At 36.9% G+C, this 18,000-nt stretch overlaps 3 protein-coding genes and 1 long non-coding RNA gene across 17 annotated transcripts in view; 2 read left to right on the top strand and 2 right to left on the bottom strand.

The window, feature by feature from the left end:
• PUDP (pseudouridine 5'-phosphatase) overlaps window positions 1-1,277 on the bottom strand; it is a 60,240-nt gene extending 58,963 nt beyond the window's left edge. Inside the window, exon 1 of the mRNA XM_015848975.2 lies at window positions 1,023-1,277. Coding sequence (XP_015704461.1) covers window positions 1,023-1,104 — 82 coding nt within the window. The 5' untranslated portion in view covers window positions 1,105-1,277. The remainder of the gene's footprint in view (window positions 1-1,022) is intronic.
• LOC107306151 (rho GTPase-activating protein 32-like) overlaps window positions 1-18,000 on the top strand; it is a 670,538-nt gene that overhangs the window by 325,098 nt on the left and 327,440 nt on the right. The window lies entirely within an intron of this gene.
• LOC116652501 overlaps window positions 1-18,000 on the bottom strand; it is a 659,218-nt gene that overhangs the window by 317,055 nt on the left and 324,163 nt on the right. The window lies entirely within an intron of this gene.
• Window positions 620-18,000, top strand: part of STS (steroid sulfatase) — a 97,543-nt gene continuing 80,162 nt past the window's right edge. The window contains exons 1-4 of one of the 8 annotated variants that reach the window (XM_015848904.2): window positions 620-1,053; window positions 2,050-2,225; window positions 14,405-14,503; window positions 15,607-15,874. In XM_015848904.2, the coding sequence (XP_015704390.1) occupies window positions 15,849-15,874 (26 nt within the window). In that variant the 5' untranslated portion in view covers window positions 620-1,053; window positions 2,050-2,225; window positions 14,405-14,503; window positions 15,607-15,848. Of the gene's footprint in view, window positions 1,054-1,568; window positions 1,847-2,049; window positions 2,226-14,365; window positions 14,504-15,606; window positions 15,875-18,000 lie in introns of those variants that run through there. The other 7 variants (XM_015848910.2, XM_015848871.2, XM_015848853.2 and 4 more) reach the window with 7 other exon arrangements.

Here is an 18,000-nt window from a genome sequence, read left to right as displayed (position 1 = left end):
AAGGATGGATAAAGTATCATTTATTGGAAGCAAGGAAATTCTGTTAGTCCTTTGCACATGATAAGGAAGGAGAAAAACAGACATTTCTCAGAAACGGAAGAACTCATTGGACTTCACAGTAGTCTTCCTAGAAACTGCAACAATCTGAGTTTTGCAGAAGGAAGGCATATGCATCAACATAACATTTTTTAAGAATTCACCCACATCCACAGGTGCTTCCTCTACTGTGATACATAGCAACTATTCCCAAGCTAATCCATGATTCTACAGGAAGCATGAAGTACAAGGCCCCCATTCAGCAAGAAACTAAAGTAAATATAAAGGCTACAATGATTACCCAAAGCCCCCAAGACCTAATCCAGATAAAGCAGAGCTGACAGATTTCAGGCTCCTTCAGGATCCCTCAGATCCTGATAAAGTCCTTCTAATATAAAACTTGGGAGTGGTTTCCAGACTGTCGCTAGAAACAGCATCTATTTTAAATACTTTGGGCCTAAAGGATGCTCATGGAACTTTCAAAAAGAACTCTTAGTTTCGTTTTGCTACCTCTGGCTGCCCCACAACCCTCCCCAGATAAGGCAGCCTCACCACCTGTAGCTTCCTCCAACAGATGCACACCTGCTCTCTGCACTCAACGCAGAACCTTAACCCCAGCCTACTCTCCCAACAGCCACACTGAATTCAAGGGCAAGGGCACCCTTTGCTCTCTAAAGCTATAAAATCAGGCAGAATGTAGCGACAAAAAGCAGTGGACGGTGGGGAGAAGGAAAAAAACACCGTTTCCTGTTGCTTTAATCCCTTCAATCAGGCTGCCCGGGAGCGTGCTGGCTGCCTGCCCGCCGAGGAGGCCGGCAACGAGGGGCCGCCGAGGACAACCCGGTCACTCGGCTCAGCTTCCCGCAGCACGGCACAGCGCCTGGGCTGAGGGGCGGCGCGTTTGGGGCTGCCCATCACCCCTCGTAGAGCCGTGGAGTGCAACTTCGAGAAGCTGCAGGGGAAGGGGGGGAGCGAAGGCTACACACCCAGCAGCAGGCCGTCCATGTCAAAGATGAGGTGAGTGACCGGCCGCAGGGCGGCCTTGGAGGAGCCGGAGGAAGCCGACATGGCGAGGCCACACCAGCCAAGCACTGTGTGGCAGAGGCGCAAGCGCGGCAGCCGGAGCAGACGGGGAGCAGGGAGCGGTACTGCCGCAAGGGCAGGGCGGGGGTGCCGGGCCAACGGGCCGTTGCGTGCGGTGCTGCCCTGCCCAGCTCCAACGGTCGCCGTGCACCCGCGGGCACAGCCGCTGGGTGGAGCGCGGGGCGCTGGAGGCGTAGGGCAGGAGCCGCTGGGCGGCCCGCGGGCGGCGGCATTGAGGGACCGCTTAAAGAAACTTCTTTTTTTTTTTTTTTTTTTTTTTTTTTTATATTTTTTTTTGTTGAGTGGTCTTACTGTGCTTTTCGTAGTTCACTTACACAGGGTATTTTGTACACACGTGTTTTGCTGCTGTTGTTTTTTTTTTCCCCTTCCTTTAAAATCTATTTATTTATTTATTTATTTATTTCAAACAATGTAAGCTTTATTTTCTGCTTGTCTTTTTTTCTTGTTTAGAAGTTTTGTTTGTTTGTTAGTCCTGTCGGATGCTGCTCTCTCTGGAAGGACTTGAGGAGTCGTTCACGTTTTGATATTGCAGGCTGTATTTTCTCACAAAGTTTTGCTGTGCCCATGTAGAGACTCACGGGGGTACAACTACTGCTGGATCGTGACTAGAGCTGTAAATCAAGAGACTTAAATCTGCGTAAAACTGCGGGGAGAGCATAAAGCACCAGTGTATAAACATCAGATATGTTCTTGAGGGCTTTTGAGTGTAATTCTACATTTTTTTTATTTTTTTTAAATTTATTTATTTATTTATTTTTCCATTACGAAGTTCGAGAAAAAAGCCTGTTTCCCTGAGAATAAGGAAATCCTTTGAACATACACCAGCAACTGGTTGTCTTTCAGTAGCTGTGAGTGAAAGTTGCAACTTTCCTTTACCAGCCTTAACACTTTCATTTCTTTTCCACACAGATAACTTGGTTTTGGTCATCAGGATCGCTGGCTACAAGTCAAAACCTCATCTGCAGAAGCAGACACGATGGTAGCAATCTCATGCTCTCAGGGTGCCACACTGACCTGAAGATTAATGCTGCTTTGAGGTTCTCTGCCAAAGCTATGTTGGAGGAAAGTACTCTCTCATCCTGTAGGTAGGCCTCCCAGCATTTTGGTTGTCCCTGACAGTTCTCTCATTTGTATAGGCAGTATTTTACCATTTTACTAAGTTGATGTTTTTTTGTTAAGCTGTAATTGTAGATGTCATGAGACTGTATTTGAAATTTAGACTTCTGTGTTTTACCTACTTACTTACGTTGTAGATGCCTCATTCCTAGAAGCATTCAAGGCCAGGCTGGATGTGGCTCTGTGAAGCCTGGTCTGGTGGTTGGAAACCTTGCCCATGGTAGGGGGGTGGAAATCAGATGGTCTTTGAGGTCCTTTTCAACCCAAGCCATTCTATGATACCTACCCCAACATCTCTCCCTTAAAATGAACCCTTACCTAACATTTGTGAGAAACATCCTCGACACAGACTCATACGTCTTTTCTTGGAAGTGAGAGAAGAGCCTTTATCTTTTTAATAATAAAGTTTATCTTCCAAAGTGGTTGTTTTTTTGTTGTTGTTGTTGTTTTTTTAATCATTTTTATCTTGTTGTTGTTGTTTGGTAGGTTTTAATGTATCATTTTTTAGTGATTTATATTACTGCTTAGCTTGCCTATGTAGGCTAAGAAAAGGCTATGCCCTAAGTGTATATCAAAAATTTTCTTGCACAGTCATGATGTACATCTGTTAGTTCTTGTGTTATGGTAAGAAAATTGATCCTGTACTTTCAGATAGAATTTTCATTTGTAACCCTATAATGTGGTTGTTGAGAACAATGCCTGCAGCTGTTTTGCTTCTCCTATAATTAATGTGCAACTGCTAAATGTTCAGACTTTTTTCAGGTAGCAATTGTCTTTGCTCCCAGTTAAATGAATTACTAAAGAACCTAGCGCAACTCCTGTTTTTATGTTCAAAAACACGTTAATCTTTTAGAAGAAAAAGTCATTGTAGTCATTTCAATATTTATAATCCTAGTATACTTTTAGAAAGAGTGGGCTTCTGCTGTAGGGCATGTAAACTGTTGTGGCAAAAGTTTCTGGAGGGTGAGAAATGAGATTGTACCTGAAACGGATTCATTTGGTTTTTAATTGTAAAATGTAAATAACAAGTACATCTTTATTTGTATTTGTTGACACCTATTGGAACAGGTTTGTTGGAACCTGTACTTGTTAAAAAGAAAGACGCTGTATCAGTCACACATCTTGTAACTCTTTGAGAGAGAAGCACAATTGTTTTGATCACAATTTCAACTCTCCCTCAAGAAGAGGGAAAATATTTACTACGCTTAGCCTAACGAAAGTCCAGTTCATGTCTTTTGACTGTTTAAAGTGCAAAAGAATCTGGAAGACATTATATTTGGAAAAAAATATGTGTATGCTGCTCAGTAAGAGCCCTTTTAGGATTAAGTGGTGTATGCTACAAATCTTATTGCTGACATTTCGAGGCAGTTAAGTTCACTGACATACTGATGACCGCAATTTGCATTGTTATTTTGGCTCATCAGTAGTAATTATCATTATGTCAGCTTACTTGATTCTTCAGAGCTACATTAAAACATAGCATTTTTCAATTTTTTTTTTTATTATTATTTTTATTTTTTTCCAAGTATAGGCTGTTTAGATTTAGTCAGCATGACATAGTCTTTTCAGTAACAGAATGAAATGGAAAGAAAGTTCAATCAGAACTTCTAGTTCATGGTGGATTATAGCTTGCTAAATACACAGATAAATGAAGAAGTTTATCTAAGTTTTATTTGACCTGTCTTAAATATTTGTCTCAAACACCTTAGCGGCACTATTTTGTGATAGTAGTACAAATACTACTTAGCAGTAGCATTTTGTTGATATTTGTTTTTAAAGCTATGAAAAACTGAGAATTAAGCAGTTGACATTTATTTGCTACTTTTTATTTTAGGCATTTGTCATGTGAAATGAAAAAATAAAAAAAAAAATCAACAAAAAATATTTGAGCTGTGGAAAGCATAGTGTGGTGGAAGCATAATATAATGAAAACTAATAATTATATTCATATTAAACTTATTAATGTGTGAACTTCTGTTATTGAGAAATAATCATGCAAGTAGGCCTGAATCTTGCAAACTCTGAAGAACACACGTTCTTGTGTGTTTTTAATGCAATTAACTTTCTGTTTAGGCTCATACAGTACGTAGCATGTACAACATACAAAACCAGATGACTGAGTTTTTGCTAAGGTTTATGTTTTTATGGCATTGTAGGGTACAAACACATGCTAGATGTCCACTTTTTTTTTTTAAAAAAAAGGCTATAATTAGATATATGGATATTGTATATCTTTTATGTATTATATCTTAGAGATATAGATATAAAAGACTGTAATCCTTCTTATTCCAAACACACCTGTTTTATTTGAATTTGTTTTTATGATAAAATTACTTTGGTTTTATTGCTCTTGAATGTGAGATAAGGTGAAACTATCCACGTGCCTATCCATGCAGTTCTTAAGTATGCAGTACATTCTTATACATAGTCCATGTGTGTCCAGTTCACTAATTTTTTTTTTGTTGTCTTCTTTTTTTCTGTGTTTAATAATAATAATAATAATTAAAAAGAAGTTTTGTTACTTATGAACTTTGGCTATATTATGTATTTTATGTGTGACCCAAGACAATTCTTCATCAGGCAAGACAAAAGATTGGACACATGTACATTGTACAAAGGCCACATAATGTATTTTAGTCTTTATGTGTTTAGTTTTTCTTTACCTTGAAGCTAAAAGTTTTCCCAAACATGGAAAGCTATTTATGAAGTTATTGTCCTGGAAAATAAAAGTTTCAGAATATGCGTGTTGTCTTGGGTAATAGACTTGAGTCAAAATTACAGTTCACTATTTCATTACTTTTTACTGTTCTTAAAACATGGATTCATTTACAGTAAATGTATAACACTGATATGAGCATCATATACTGTGTTTCATAATGAAGAGGCTGACTTTTATTTTTCTTGTTCTGCAGGTGCTATTGCAAAGAGGATAAACAGATTATAATCCGTTTTGGTTTGAATATTAAAAAAAGAATCTAAAGACTTGAATAAATCCCTTGAATAAAATGAATAAATTACTTGAGTAATTTAAAAGCTTTCATGATGATTTACGTGAACAGCTTTTAAACCCCCTATTAGTAGCAAATTACTTGGAATGACACAGAGTTAAATGTAATTTAACGCAGGTATCAACTGAGATTCACAACAGTTGCTGTAGTTGAGCCTATAAGCCTTCAGAAATGAAACTCCTCCTAGTGTTGAATGTCATCAAATAAAAGATTTTTGCCATAAGAGTATGACTTAAATTATATGGTTTCTGCTCGTGTTTTTATGGTTGAAAAAAGAAAACTGAGTATATAGCTTAAGACAATGAAATAGCACTGTATTTCTGTGTTCTACATTATTTTTTATTGATTATAAATATATGTATATAAATACAAAAAGCCAAATGGAATTATGTCCTCTTTAACTATTTCTATGGGTATTCTTATTGCAAAGCATATAGAGGCATAAGAGCCCTCTGTTTTCTGGATTTTAGTGTTTTTCACCAATTACAAGTGAGTTAGTTACAGAGGAAAGAAAGATGATGTATTATGCACAAAGGAGAAAAAAAGTGAAGATATACGTTAGAAATCTATAAATTTAGATGAGGTACTACAGTAAGATTCGTAAGCAGCAGCGAGGGGTAAAACTCCAGAAGACCCTACCCAGCACAAGAAGGGGCAAGTGGTCTAACGTGTTTTTGGATGACAATTTTTATATTTATTGATGAGAATTGGTAATGGAATGAACGGGTTCAGAAGCTGGGAAATGAGAATTTAATGTCGTTCTTCAGGGTCATTTGTTGTTTCCATTAAGACAAGAGAATAATTTTCACTCCTCTATGTTACATGGCTTGTGAATTAGCCTTTTAACATAATTTTTGGTCTTCCAGTAAAACATTGGCTGCACACAGCCAAAATGTGCAAATGATTAACAGCATCATTGTCACTGAAATCTTAAATGCTTAATGGATGGGTCCTACTTATCCTTAAACTATCAAAAGGATTTGGGCAGAAGGAAATGCATACCAAGATAAAATGTGAAGTGTTTTATATTGTTTTGCTTTTCCTGTGTCTTTCTTTGTTGGATCTCTGTTAAATTTTATTTAAAAATAATTAATTTAAAATTTTAAATTATATTAAAAAAAAAAAAAAAGTTATACTAACTGGTTTCTTTGCTGACATGTGATATATTTATTCATTTTACTACCGTTTGTTACAAATTATAAGGGGGGGGGGGGAAGGTAGTGCCACATGGACCATGTATTTCATTAACTCTTCTAAGCAAGACATTCCTCACTTAGCTGCCTACAATAAGGGTAGAACTATATGCAGGCACCCTTCCAATGATCCCTTTTAAGTCCTGTGTTTCTAAGCTGAACATTGTCCAAGAATGCAATAATTACATCGTAAGTAAAGAGAGAGAACAATCTGTGTTTTCTGGATAGCAAGTATTGTGAGGCACCAATCTGTCATGTTTTAAAGTTTTGTGTGCATGTAACCCAGTCAGAGGGAGAACTGAATCTTCATAGCTCAGTTCTGAATTCTGTGCAAGTGCATGTCCTTATAATGTTTCTTAGAAAACAGACAAGAGAGAAATGAGCTAGCTAACCATCCGCTCAGGTTGTCTGCATGCTCAGAACTGAATACACAGTCAGTACCTAGGTAGTACAGGAGACAGTTGGAAGCCAGCTATGTTTTCCATCTCCGTAACCCTTTTCCCTTCCCATTTTTGGGGCTGGGGTCCCACAGGCCTATTGCCCCCCTAGATTGATCTAGATAACTCCATGACAATCTGGAATGATTATTCTGGTCTGAGTATCTGGATCTATCTAAGGAGAGGAGCCGTAACACCACACTATAGCAGCCCTGATCAGGTAGCAGAAATAGTGACAAGGAAGGGGGCAGTGCTAAACAGCTTCTTGAGTTGGTATTGAAGCTGACCTATATTCATTACACTGACTAGGGGAACAAGGAATCTTTCTTAGTTACGAGAATTAACATATCTCCCAGACAAGTCAAAATTCTGTGTTGGGAATGCCTCTCTTCCTTTCTGAAGTTACTACCCTACTTCCTCACTACATACGCAGACACATCCTTGTAACATATTTCAAAACATGCTTTTGTGGACAACCAATGTCAAATACATTTTGTGAGCGCAAACGTGAAGGTCGCTAAGTTTTGGTGCGTGGAATCCCTTCATAATCCCTTCATAGGTCATATACCTTCTTTAAGCATATCTTACATGTCTTAGAGAATTAAGTTCAGAGTGTTAAAAAAAAAACAAAAACAAAAAAACCAAAAACTACATACTAAAAAACTAAATACTAAACATAGTATTATTTCCTATTTTATTGTTGGAATTTAGCAGAGGTCAATGACAGAAGTTTTCAAAAATGTTTGCAAGATGGGGCACAACACTTGTAGATAACAACTAGACTTTAAAGGTACCTTGAAAGAAACTTAAAATCTCAGTGCTGTAAAGACAGTGAGAGCTTGAATTTAGTTTTTTATCCAGCTTACTCCACCTACTAAGTGCACCTCAAATGTTTTATTTTGGGTTCTGTAAGGTGAATGCTTGCTCATAGAAGCACTACAAAACTAAAATATTCCTATATTTTAATTCAAGATCTAGCTGAATTCTTTTCATTGAGACAGATCTGAATATTGTGTGCTCCGGTGCCGCAGGTGGTAGGAATGCCACGTTGCAACACCGGAAGCCCTGGGTTCAAATCCCCCCTGTGGCGCAAGTGGTAGAAGTGCCGCTCTGCTACACAGAGGCTCGAATCCCAGGGGGTTGGACTCGATGATCTCTAAGGTCCCTTCCAACCTGCACGAGACTATGAGACTATGAGACTATGTGTAAAATGTTTGTCCAGGACAGACATTTGTCTAAAATTTTTTTTGAAGTTTACAGTGAGTCATTTTCTAGAATCATAGAAAATTCTGAATTGGAAGGAATTCACAAAGATCAAGTCCAACTCTTGGCTCCATATGGGACAACTCACCAAGTTAATCCTATGGCTGAGAGCATAATGCAAATACTTGTTGAATTCTGGCAGTTTAGGGCCGTGTTCACTGCTCTGGAGAGCCTGTTCCAGGGCCCAAACACCCTCTGGTGAAGAATCTGTTCCTAATACCCAACCTGACCCTCCCCTCATGGAACTCAATGCAGTAATTTGGGTTTGGGTCCTGTCATTGTTACCAGAGAGCAGAGCTCAGCAATGTCTCTCCGCTACCCTCATGAGGAAGCTGTAGGCCACCATCAAGCCTTCCCTCAGTTTGCTTTTCTCTGGACTGAACAGAGGAACTTCAGACACTCCTCATACCTATTGCCTTCTAGATCCTTCACCAGCTTTGTTACCCTGCTTGTCACAGAGTTATCTATATCAATCTACATCCGTGACAGGGGGGCAGTAGGCCTGTGTCCCCTCCCCCCCAGTCCCAAGAATGGGAAGGCAAAAGGGAAAGGAGTAGGGAGATGGGAGTTGGGCTCAAGGAAACAAACAAAACAGCAGCAATGATCTAGGGAGGAAAACTTATTTTACTAATTTTAATAACGGAATGCAAGATAACACAACATAATACAATCTAATTGAAATTGAGTCTAATAAATCAAGTAAAATAAGAGAGAGTTTTCTGAAGACTGAGAAGCCTACTTTGAAATTGAAGGTACATGGCTTGGAAACACCCCCACACTGCCACACAGTGAGTGAGAGAGCGAGCGTCACTTCTGTGATGTATTTTCCTCTTTGACCATGAGGTTCTCTGGGACATGTAGCTCTTCTCTGTGCTCCACATGCTGTTATGATGTGGAATACCAATGGCAAAAATTACAAAACCATGACAATAGCCCATGTTGTTCCTAGCCTTTATGTTAAAATTTAACATTTTTCTTTAACTCTTAGAAGTCCAGCACTGGATAGGTCAAGTTTTACAATCTTGGGTTTTATGAGTGGCAAATAGTAAGGTCACCTTCCACTAATAGGATGCCTTTATTGCCACAGATACAGTATTCCTTTGAATTAGCATTAGTGTTGAATTACTATTTTTTTTTCCAATAAACATAATATTATTTTTTTCCAATAATGAATGATTTGTAGTTCTTGGGTAGATCAGCAACAGTAGATCTGTTGCTACAGATTTTTCTCCATATTTGAGGTTAATCAACTGTTTCAGCAAATTGTTCTATGAATATTACACCATATGTAGCCTATAAATAATAATCCCTGGACTTTTATTGTGACCAAGTGTATATGCGTTTTAGAAAAGTGAGAGGGAGAGATCACTGATGGATGTTCATGATCAAACTATTGGTACCATTATGATCAGTGAAAGAAATGGATTCTAAAACCTGCTATGTCCAGGTTTCTTCTTAGTGCAAACACATTTCAGAATTAAAGCAAATTTCTGTCATTAGTCTTTACTTGGACTTTACATTTCCCTTTGTTTCTTTCAGTGTTTGCTGTTTCCTACCAAAAGCTGAAAACTTTTGTTGCTTGCTCACTTGATTTAAAATTTTATTTATGAATTGCTTCTAGCTATATCCTTATTACTTAAATATATTTGGCATTATACTCCACTGAGAGAGATCAGTGGCAACATATCTAGCCTATTAGGTGCTTTATATGTCTTCATACAGTTTGAAGTATTTTTCTGATTTTTTTAAGTATAAAAAAATGTAATATTGCCAGCCTGATGAAAAGAACTGTATAACAGAATGAAAACTTATATCGCTGTTTCAGTAATGTTATGTCACTTAGTCCAGTTACTACTACTAGCAATGCGTAATGACCACGTTTGATGACCTGGCTCCATAATCATATTTTTATCATTTTTAAATGACCTTTATTTTAATCCAACAACTATGCTCTCATCTGGAAAAAGTAAGCTAATACAAATTTTGAAAAGCTATTAACACAACAAGTTGAGTGCATACCCAATGAAGTAGGCTGTGTCACCAGAGTCTCACCACCTTGAGTTGTGGTTGCGAAATAAGGAAGTGTTAGGCTGCACTGTTGCATTGCAGAACTCTGAAGAAAAGGAAAGAGCTTCATTCAGTAGGTGGCATGCTTGTCACTGATTATCTACCAGCATCTTCTGGGGTGTTATCTAAACCAAAGCATATTAGAGTAGGTGGAAATAAGGTGTTTGATCTCTTGAAGTATTCAACTATTTCATTTAGGTGTATGCTTGCTTCTGCTTGAACAACCTGGCAAAGGGTGAGAACATGCACATTTATCTGCTTTTTCTAAATTAACATATCCAGGAAAATTAAATACATTATCTAGTAGATCCAATGAAATACATTTTTTTTTCTTCTGTTTCTTCAAATCTTTATTTCTTTAAAGAACTTGTTTTATGCATAATCTGAGGTAAATTAGATAAACGTTACCTGATAGAAAGAACCTGTGTTTATGGGGAATGGAAAACCTGGATCATTGAATCAGAGGTTGGAAGGGACTTCTAAAGATCATTTAGTTCCAGTCCTCCTGCCAGGAGCAGGAACATATACTGCAATGTATGCTCTGAAAGTTATGCCTCCTATTTTATTATGTTGGCCAATGTTCCATTACATTTTGTTGTGCTACAGCAGATGGCAGCAGTGCAGCAGTCTGACAAAATGGCATCTGACTTAGAAGTACAGATGAAGCAAAGGTATTTAACTGACTTCCTTCATGCAGAAGAAATGGCATCCACTAACATTCTCTAATGCTTGTAGAATGTTTATGGAGACCAAACAGTGCATGTGAGCACCATGAGGTGGCAAGTGTTGTGTTTCAGCAGTGGTGACATCAAGCTGAAAGACAAGCCACATTCCACATGGCCATGCTCGTTTGTTACACCACAAAATGAAGAGTGTCTCAATCAGTTCACCCATGCATATCACTGGATTATGACCAAAGAAGTGTGAATGAAGCTGAATATCCACTTCAGTCAGTCAGAAACAATGGTGGATACACTGTAATACTACAAAGTTTACTTGAGGTAGGTCACACAGATGCTCACATGGAAAAATTAAGAATAACGTATGCAAGTTTGTTAGGACTTAGTGAACCTATACTAAAGGTGACGGTTTGCTAGATCATGTCATTACCAGAGATGTGGTGTCACCACTACAAACTGGAATCAAAAGGGCAGTCCACAGAGTGAAGATAGATAAGTGATTTTCCATCAAAGAAAAATTTGAAGATGCATTTCTCAGCAGGTAGTGATGTGCAGTCTTTGGGTATAAGAAAGGGGTGATCTATCTGAGTCCTCTTGGAACCTGGACAAACCATCTACTTGGCATGCTATATGGTGGTGCTGACTAGGCTGAAGGCTCAAACTTTCAGAGTCAAGCCAAAGACAACCTTCCTTTTGCAACATTATAATACAAGGCTCCATTCCAGTTTGAAGGCTGTGGAACATATTGCCAATCTTGGCTGGATTGTCTTACCACACCCACTGTGTATTCTGGATTTGGCACTTTCTGACTTCCAAATGTTTGGGCCAGTGAAAGAAAAAACATTTTGACACACTCAGAACTGCACAGTCATCTGTAGTCAATATGTTTCACAAATTCTTATCATATTGTAATTTTCCTGCAGTCCTCCAGGGTAACTAAATGGTTAAAAAAAAAATTCAGCAGTGAAATTTATTTCTGGTGTTCTCAGACTAAGCTAAAGAGTGAATGGATCAAAGTGTTTTCCATTGTTTTTCACTGAAGATTTGCTGCAGAATAAATACTGTTAAAACCAATAATCTGATTCATATATACAGAGATCATAGGTACACCAGAGCAGTATCTTTTCATTCTGGATGTCAGTAACTTCCAGAATTAATTATTTTCTCAAATTAATTCAATTCTTTGGATTTTATCATGAAATAATAATAATAATAATAATAATAATAATAATAATAATAATAATAATAATAATAATAATAATAATAATAATAATAATAATGCAGAGGTTTTAGTTTTGTTATGCAGTTGAGATTAACAGATTTCCATAGGAGCAGAACAATTTAGATGTGCACTATCATTCAGCCAGTTGAAAATGGGAGTGATCTTTATTATGTTTTGTTTTTACAAGGATGCACACAATTCCCCTGGTAGATGAACATTTAGTTGTGTTTGAGACTAAATTTTAAAGCATTAGCAGAGATGTTTTGATGAACTGAGTCAAAAGGCCTGGCTTACTGCATCTGTGTGCCCCGGTGGCGCAGGTGGTAGGAATGCCGCATTGCAACACTAGGGCCAAGGTGTTCGAATCCCCTGTGGTGCAAGTGGTAGAAGTGCAGCTTTGCAGCACAGAGGCTCGAATCCCGGGGGTTGGACTCGACGATCTCTAAGGTTCCTTCCAACCCGCTCGAGTCTATTACTATTACTAATACTAATACTATTACTTTTAACCTCTGTCCTGTGAGCTTCCAATAAGTGCAGTCAGGGACTTTTGTAACTACCTTTCTTTCCAAACACAATTTCAAACATATATTTCTTTACCCATTCTGAAAATTTAACTCTATAATGCATATGGATGTTCATATTTAGGTGAGTAGATATTGTTTCTCATTTGGCATCTAGAGACTAATGTTTGATTTTCCATGTCGAATGCCTTGAATTGTAATACTGAAGCAGATAAGTCTTATCATTCGGCTACATTTTGGCATAAATACACTAATTTTGTTAAAATTTTCTTCTATTTACATCACCACAAGGTTTTAAAGTATTAATATTTCTTAATAATGATTTGTTTAATAACATTTATTGTAAGTAAATAGGTATTAGGCTTATGTGATTTTCAGTACACATACGTAAGAAGCTTGATAAAGTACTGAGATTTTTTTTGTGTTGTAGGTTTTTTTCTTTCAGTGGATGTTGTATCTCGTCTGTTTCATCTTTAGTCTGAATGAAGGACTTTTCAGTACTTTCTAAAATATGATTTATCAAAACTACAATTTATCATAGAAATTAAAAAGTAACTGAGTACTTATTTTGCAGAGGTAATTGAGATTTTAAAAAAATGGTTGGCCCTAATGCTTTTAGTTTCCAGTGATTTCAGCTACTGCAAGACAGTTGTTTTTTTTTTGTTTGGTTGGTTTTTGTTTTGTTTTGTTTTGTTTTTTTTTTGTTTTTTTTTTTTGTGTGTGTGTTTTTCAAGTTGTAATGTGGGACTAACATTTATTATTTGTATTCTAGATAAAGTAGAGAAAAAGCTACTAATTTAAAATGTTCTTAGTGTTTTACAATACTATTTCAGAGTAGAGGGAAAAACACAACAGCTCTGAACACGTTGTGCTGATTTCTTGAAGCAGAGAAAAATATAACATAAATGTTGTATATAGACAACTATTCAGAGATATTGTTTCAATTTGATTTGTCCAAGTCATTCATTTAGCTTCAGTATTTTGCCTGAAAGGAAAACAAAGTTCTGTATTTAGAATGCAAGGGTTTCAGATTCTGTCATGTCATTGGAAACAGTTGTTGCATTTTTCTAGATGTATCTTCCTGATCCAGTTTTGTTGTTAAAAATAAATAGATTGGGATAGATGGAGGAGTATAATACAAACTAATGTATAATAGAAACTAATGACTACTTTTCAAAGGTTAATGACTGAGTTTTAGTATTAGGGTCCTTGGACTTCCTGGGAGTAGTCATTTTCTGTGATCATGCCAGTTCTTAGAGAACACATGGAAATTAAAACAAGATTAGCTCTGGTGTACAGTATTTATGTAGATGGAATTTCTTAATTGCACCTAAATAACAGTTCAGATAGAATAGTCCAAAAAAGAATGATCTGAAATAATGCTTCTCAAGGTGTTTTACTACAGTTTGTTAAACACTGCTATGCAGGTATTCTGCAGGAATGTTTATGATGTTTACTGAAGGCAGAAATATACCTGCAGTTCTTGCACTACCCTGGTTTTCTAAGCATACATTACAACGTCAGGAGCATTTGAAAAGCCTGATAGAAGATCTTCAGTGGCAAACCAAGATGAGTTCTTGCTAAGGTTTGTATGTGTATGCATTTTGGAAATATATTGAAATTGTTCCTACTGGTGAACTAGTTTCTTATCAAAAAGCAGTGTAGGTGTTGTATAACAACACATTGTATTGTGGGTTTTGTTTTGTTTTTTTTTTCAGTGTTTTCCTTCTCTTTTCCCCTCCACTCTTCTGCTTCAGCTCACGTGACTGGACTTTGCACTCGTTTACTGATAATACAGGCACAGCCATCTTGTATGAAAACTAGAGGCAGAAACAGAAACAGTTCCGTGCTGCAAGGTAAAATGTCCTTCCCACACCCTGATATGTTTTGTTGTTGGTGGTGTTTTTTGTTTCGTTTTTGTTTTTTTAATATTGTAAAGTGAGTTTGTTTATTGTTGTTGTTCATATTCTTTCACAGCTCAAAGCAAATTCTTCATGACTGAAAGTTAGTAATTATGGGAAGTAATAACATGCAGTGATGTCTTCCTCATTAGATGAATCTAATGTATCTTACATAAGAAAGAAAAAAGACACACTAGCTTTTTTTGCAACAAAATACACTTTATTGTTAAGTAAGTATTGCAGTATTACAGTATTACATCAGTAAAAGTATTACAGTATTACATCAGTATTACATTCCTTGCCTACAGTGGGCTAAAAAGAGCATAAGCTTTACTTGAATTGTGAAATCATTTTGAATGAAAAATAAAGCAGGTTGCTTATGTAGTAGAACATTTTCTAGCTATAAAAGGTTTTTTTTTGTTGTTGTTGTTGGTTTTATCTTACCACTTGAGCTCTGGTTGTTTAAAAAGTAATGTTAGAAGTGTGTGTAATTTTGATTCCAGATTCTTTCAAGATCCAATGGAAATAAATTGTTAAATAGTTTTGGAGGTGGCTAGGTTTCAAAATAAACACATTTGAAGTGACCCTGGTTTATGTGCAGTGTAATCTAACCAAATCTCTCTGATTCAAAGGTGGAAAAGTATAAGACATAACTGTGACTTTTTCAGTGATATTAAATAAAGGTAATCTCTTCCTTTGTAATCTCACACACATTCAACCTGCTAACTGAGTATAAACGTGGTTACTGAGGAAATAATAACCATAAAGGGAAATACTAAGAAAGTGTGGCAAGGAATAAGAGAAGAAGAAAACCGGTATGGAATATGTCATAGCGTCTAAATAAGTTATATCTGCCAGGTTTCTACAGAAGGACTGTACTTGGGCAAGCACCCAAGACAAGAAGGAAGGAAAATAGGAGAAGTCAATTTAACAGAAAAAATATGTTCAAAAGAATGTATGAATCTGACCACATGTATTGCTATGCAGTTTTGTAATGACTCATTAATAATATGGATTCCATACGCCTTGTTTTGTCACAAACACCTTTTCTGCCTTAGGGTGCTCTCCTTATGGATATTGGGAAGTACAAACCTGTGTTTGGGTGTTTAGTTCCTGTCAGACCAGCAGCTGAGGCTGTACTAATACCAGCAGAACCACAGTAGCCAATAGGGGAAGCACTGCATACAGCTGCCTGGTGGAAACCATACTTGGTGGGGAAAGAAGTCAATTAGGGAGGAACAGCAGCAGGATGGTGATGGAGTGGTAGTAGAAACAGCAGCACCTGTGCAAGCAGAATTGGATGAATCAAGCAGCCACATCCAAGAGGTATTCAGTCTAAATCTGTATTGACATCACAGTAGTATGGGATTCATAAATGGGAAGAGACTTGAAGAAATAAGAACATAGTTTAGAAAGATTGGGATTGTAGAAGAGTTTGTGGGGGAGATTCTGTAAGAGAAAGTTTGGGGATGAAGAGGAATGAAAGAAAAACAGTTCATGGTGAGAAGAAGGATTAAAGATAGTCTGGGCATTTCAGCTTTGCTGCCAATAAATGCTGAGTAAGAATCATGACTATAGCATTCTAGGCTGTGCCAATGCAAATTTTAACTGCTTCAGGCTCAGAATGATACTGATCCTGAATGTTTTGCTTTGTAGGCAAATGTTTGAAATTAAAAGGCCGATGTCTAAAAATAGCCTGTTATTTTGTTTGTTTGTTCCCTCCCCCCCCNCCCCTCCCCCCCGCCTGCTGGATAATCAGAATCAGTTGAACAGTCATACTACAAAGATATCTTAAGACAGAGCTCAGACAGACTGTTTCTCCCCTGACATTGTCTTAAACTAGACAGACTGGTATGCAAACTTGTTTTCTTCTAGAAACTGTAATTTTACAAAATATACTTAATTAGAAATCAAATCTGTAAAGTAGAATGCTGCATTTTTTCTTTTTTTTTTTTTTTTAAGGGGGAGTGTTGTTTGTCAGCAATGCTGGCAAGCTGGCAGTCTTGAATTAAAAGCTGTTGACATGGATTACTCATTTACAGATGTTACTCTTAGCTACGTAAGATGAGTTACATCTTCAATTTATATGTTATTATAACCAACTACTAAATATGTTGTCTATTATGGCAGTTGTTAATAGGACCAGTAAATTAGTTCTGAGAAATTCACGTCAGGCGAAGAATGATATTCTTCTTCCATTGATAAGCAGAATCTAACCTTTAAGAATGTAACTATGTGTCATACCTAAGGGCATTGAATGAAGGAAAAAAAAATAAATAAATCAGTTGCAGGCATTCCTATATGATTTAAAAAACACATTACTCATTTCAAACATACTTGTAGCAGTCCAGGACAGAATATAATGACACCCCTGGAGCTATAACTGAGAAATTGTTCAAATGTTAAAATGAAGTTAATACTGGTTTCCCATAAGAAAATGGGAAAAAAAAAAAAAAAAAAAAAGAAAAGAAAAAAATCTTATTTGATGTACTTTTTATATTTCGTTATGACCTTGAAATATCATAAAAAATAAGATGAAAATGAAATGAGTTAATATAGTCTTGAGCTAATGATATTTTTTTATTCATTCTTTTGTGTTGGGATTTTGACTTTTAATATGTGTTTTGTTTTAACAGCAAGTATTTAGATGTTGTATAAAGTCCTTACGAAAGAGAAAGGGAAAACCAGATAAAAGTAGAGAGGGAATGGAGAAGGGAAGGAAGGCAAACTGCAAGAGTTTATTCATAAAGTTCTTTATAACTTTCCCTTTTTCATATATTTCTTCAATACACTATATGTATTTCTGTGCTGTTGCTTCAAGATATTTTTGTTTGTTTCTTTTATGTCAAATATTCTGGACTCATTTAGCCTTTTCTTGTCTTAAAAGTGGATATTTTTCATTGGATAATTATTTACTGTTTCAGATATCCTTTTTAAGACATTCTAACTGTCGCCCAATACTATTATATTTAAATAGTGTCTCTCAAATATTTTGCCAAGCTAAGTATATTCACAAGGTTGTCTTTTTGTTATTATTGTAGTAGGTTCAAAGACAAGTTGAGGGAGCTGGGCTTGTTCAGCTTGGAGAAAAGAGGGCTGCTGGGTGTCCTCATTGCAGTCTTTCAGTTCCTAAAGGGAGCCTATAAACAGAAGGGCAGTTAACTCTTAGAAAGGGTAGATAACGGCAGGACAAGGGGTAGTGGTTTAAAGTTGAAGGAGGGAACCCAGTGGCAGGGGGGTTGGAGATTCAACATTTTTCAAGTCTTTTCCAACATGGGCCATTCTGTGATTCATTGATGGGTACACTGCTACTCTCTTTTCTCCTACTCTTTACTTGTGAGGACAAGCATGTTCATCACCATCATGTGACTAGAATGGTTGTATCTTCTATGTGTGATGAGAGACAGGGAAACGTGTATTTGGGCCTTTGGGAAGGTGTGTGACCTTTCTAT

This window comes from Coturnix japonica, chromosome 1 (genome assembly GCF_001577835.2).
Source record: "Coturnix japonica isolate 7356 chromosome 1, Coturnix japonica 2.1, whole genome shotgun sequence".
Classification (NCBI taxonomy): Eukaryota; Metazoa; Chordata; class Aves; order Galliformes; family Phasianidae; genus Coturnix; species Coturnix japonica.
Note: the sequence above shows the minus strand (reverse complement) of the source record. Positions and strands in the feature narration are given on the sequence as shown.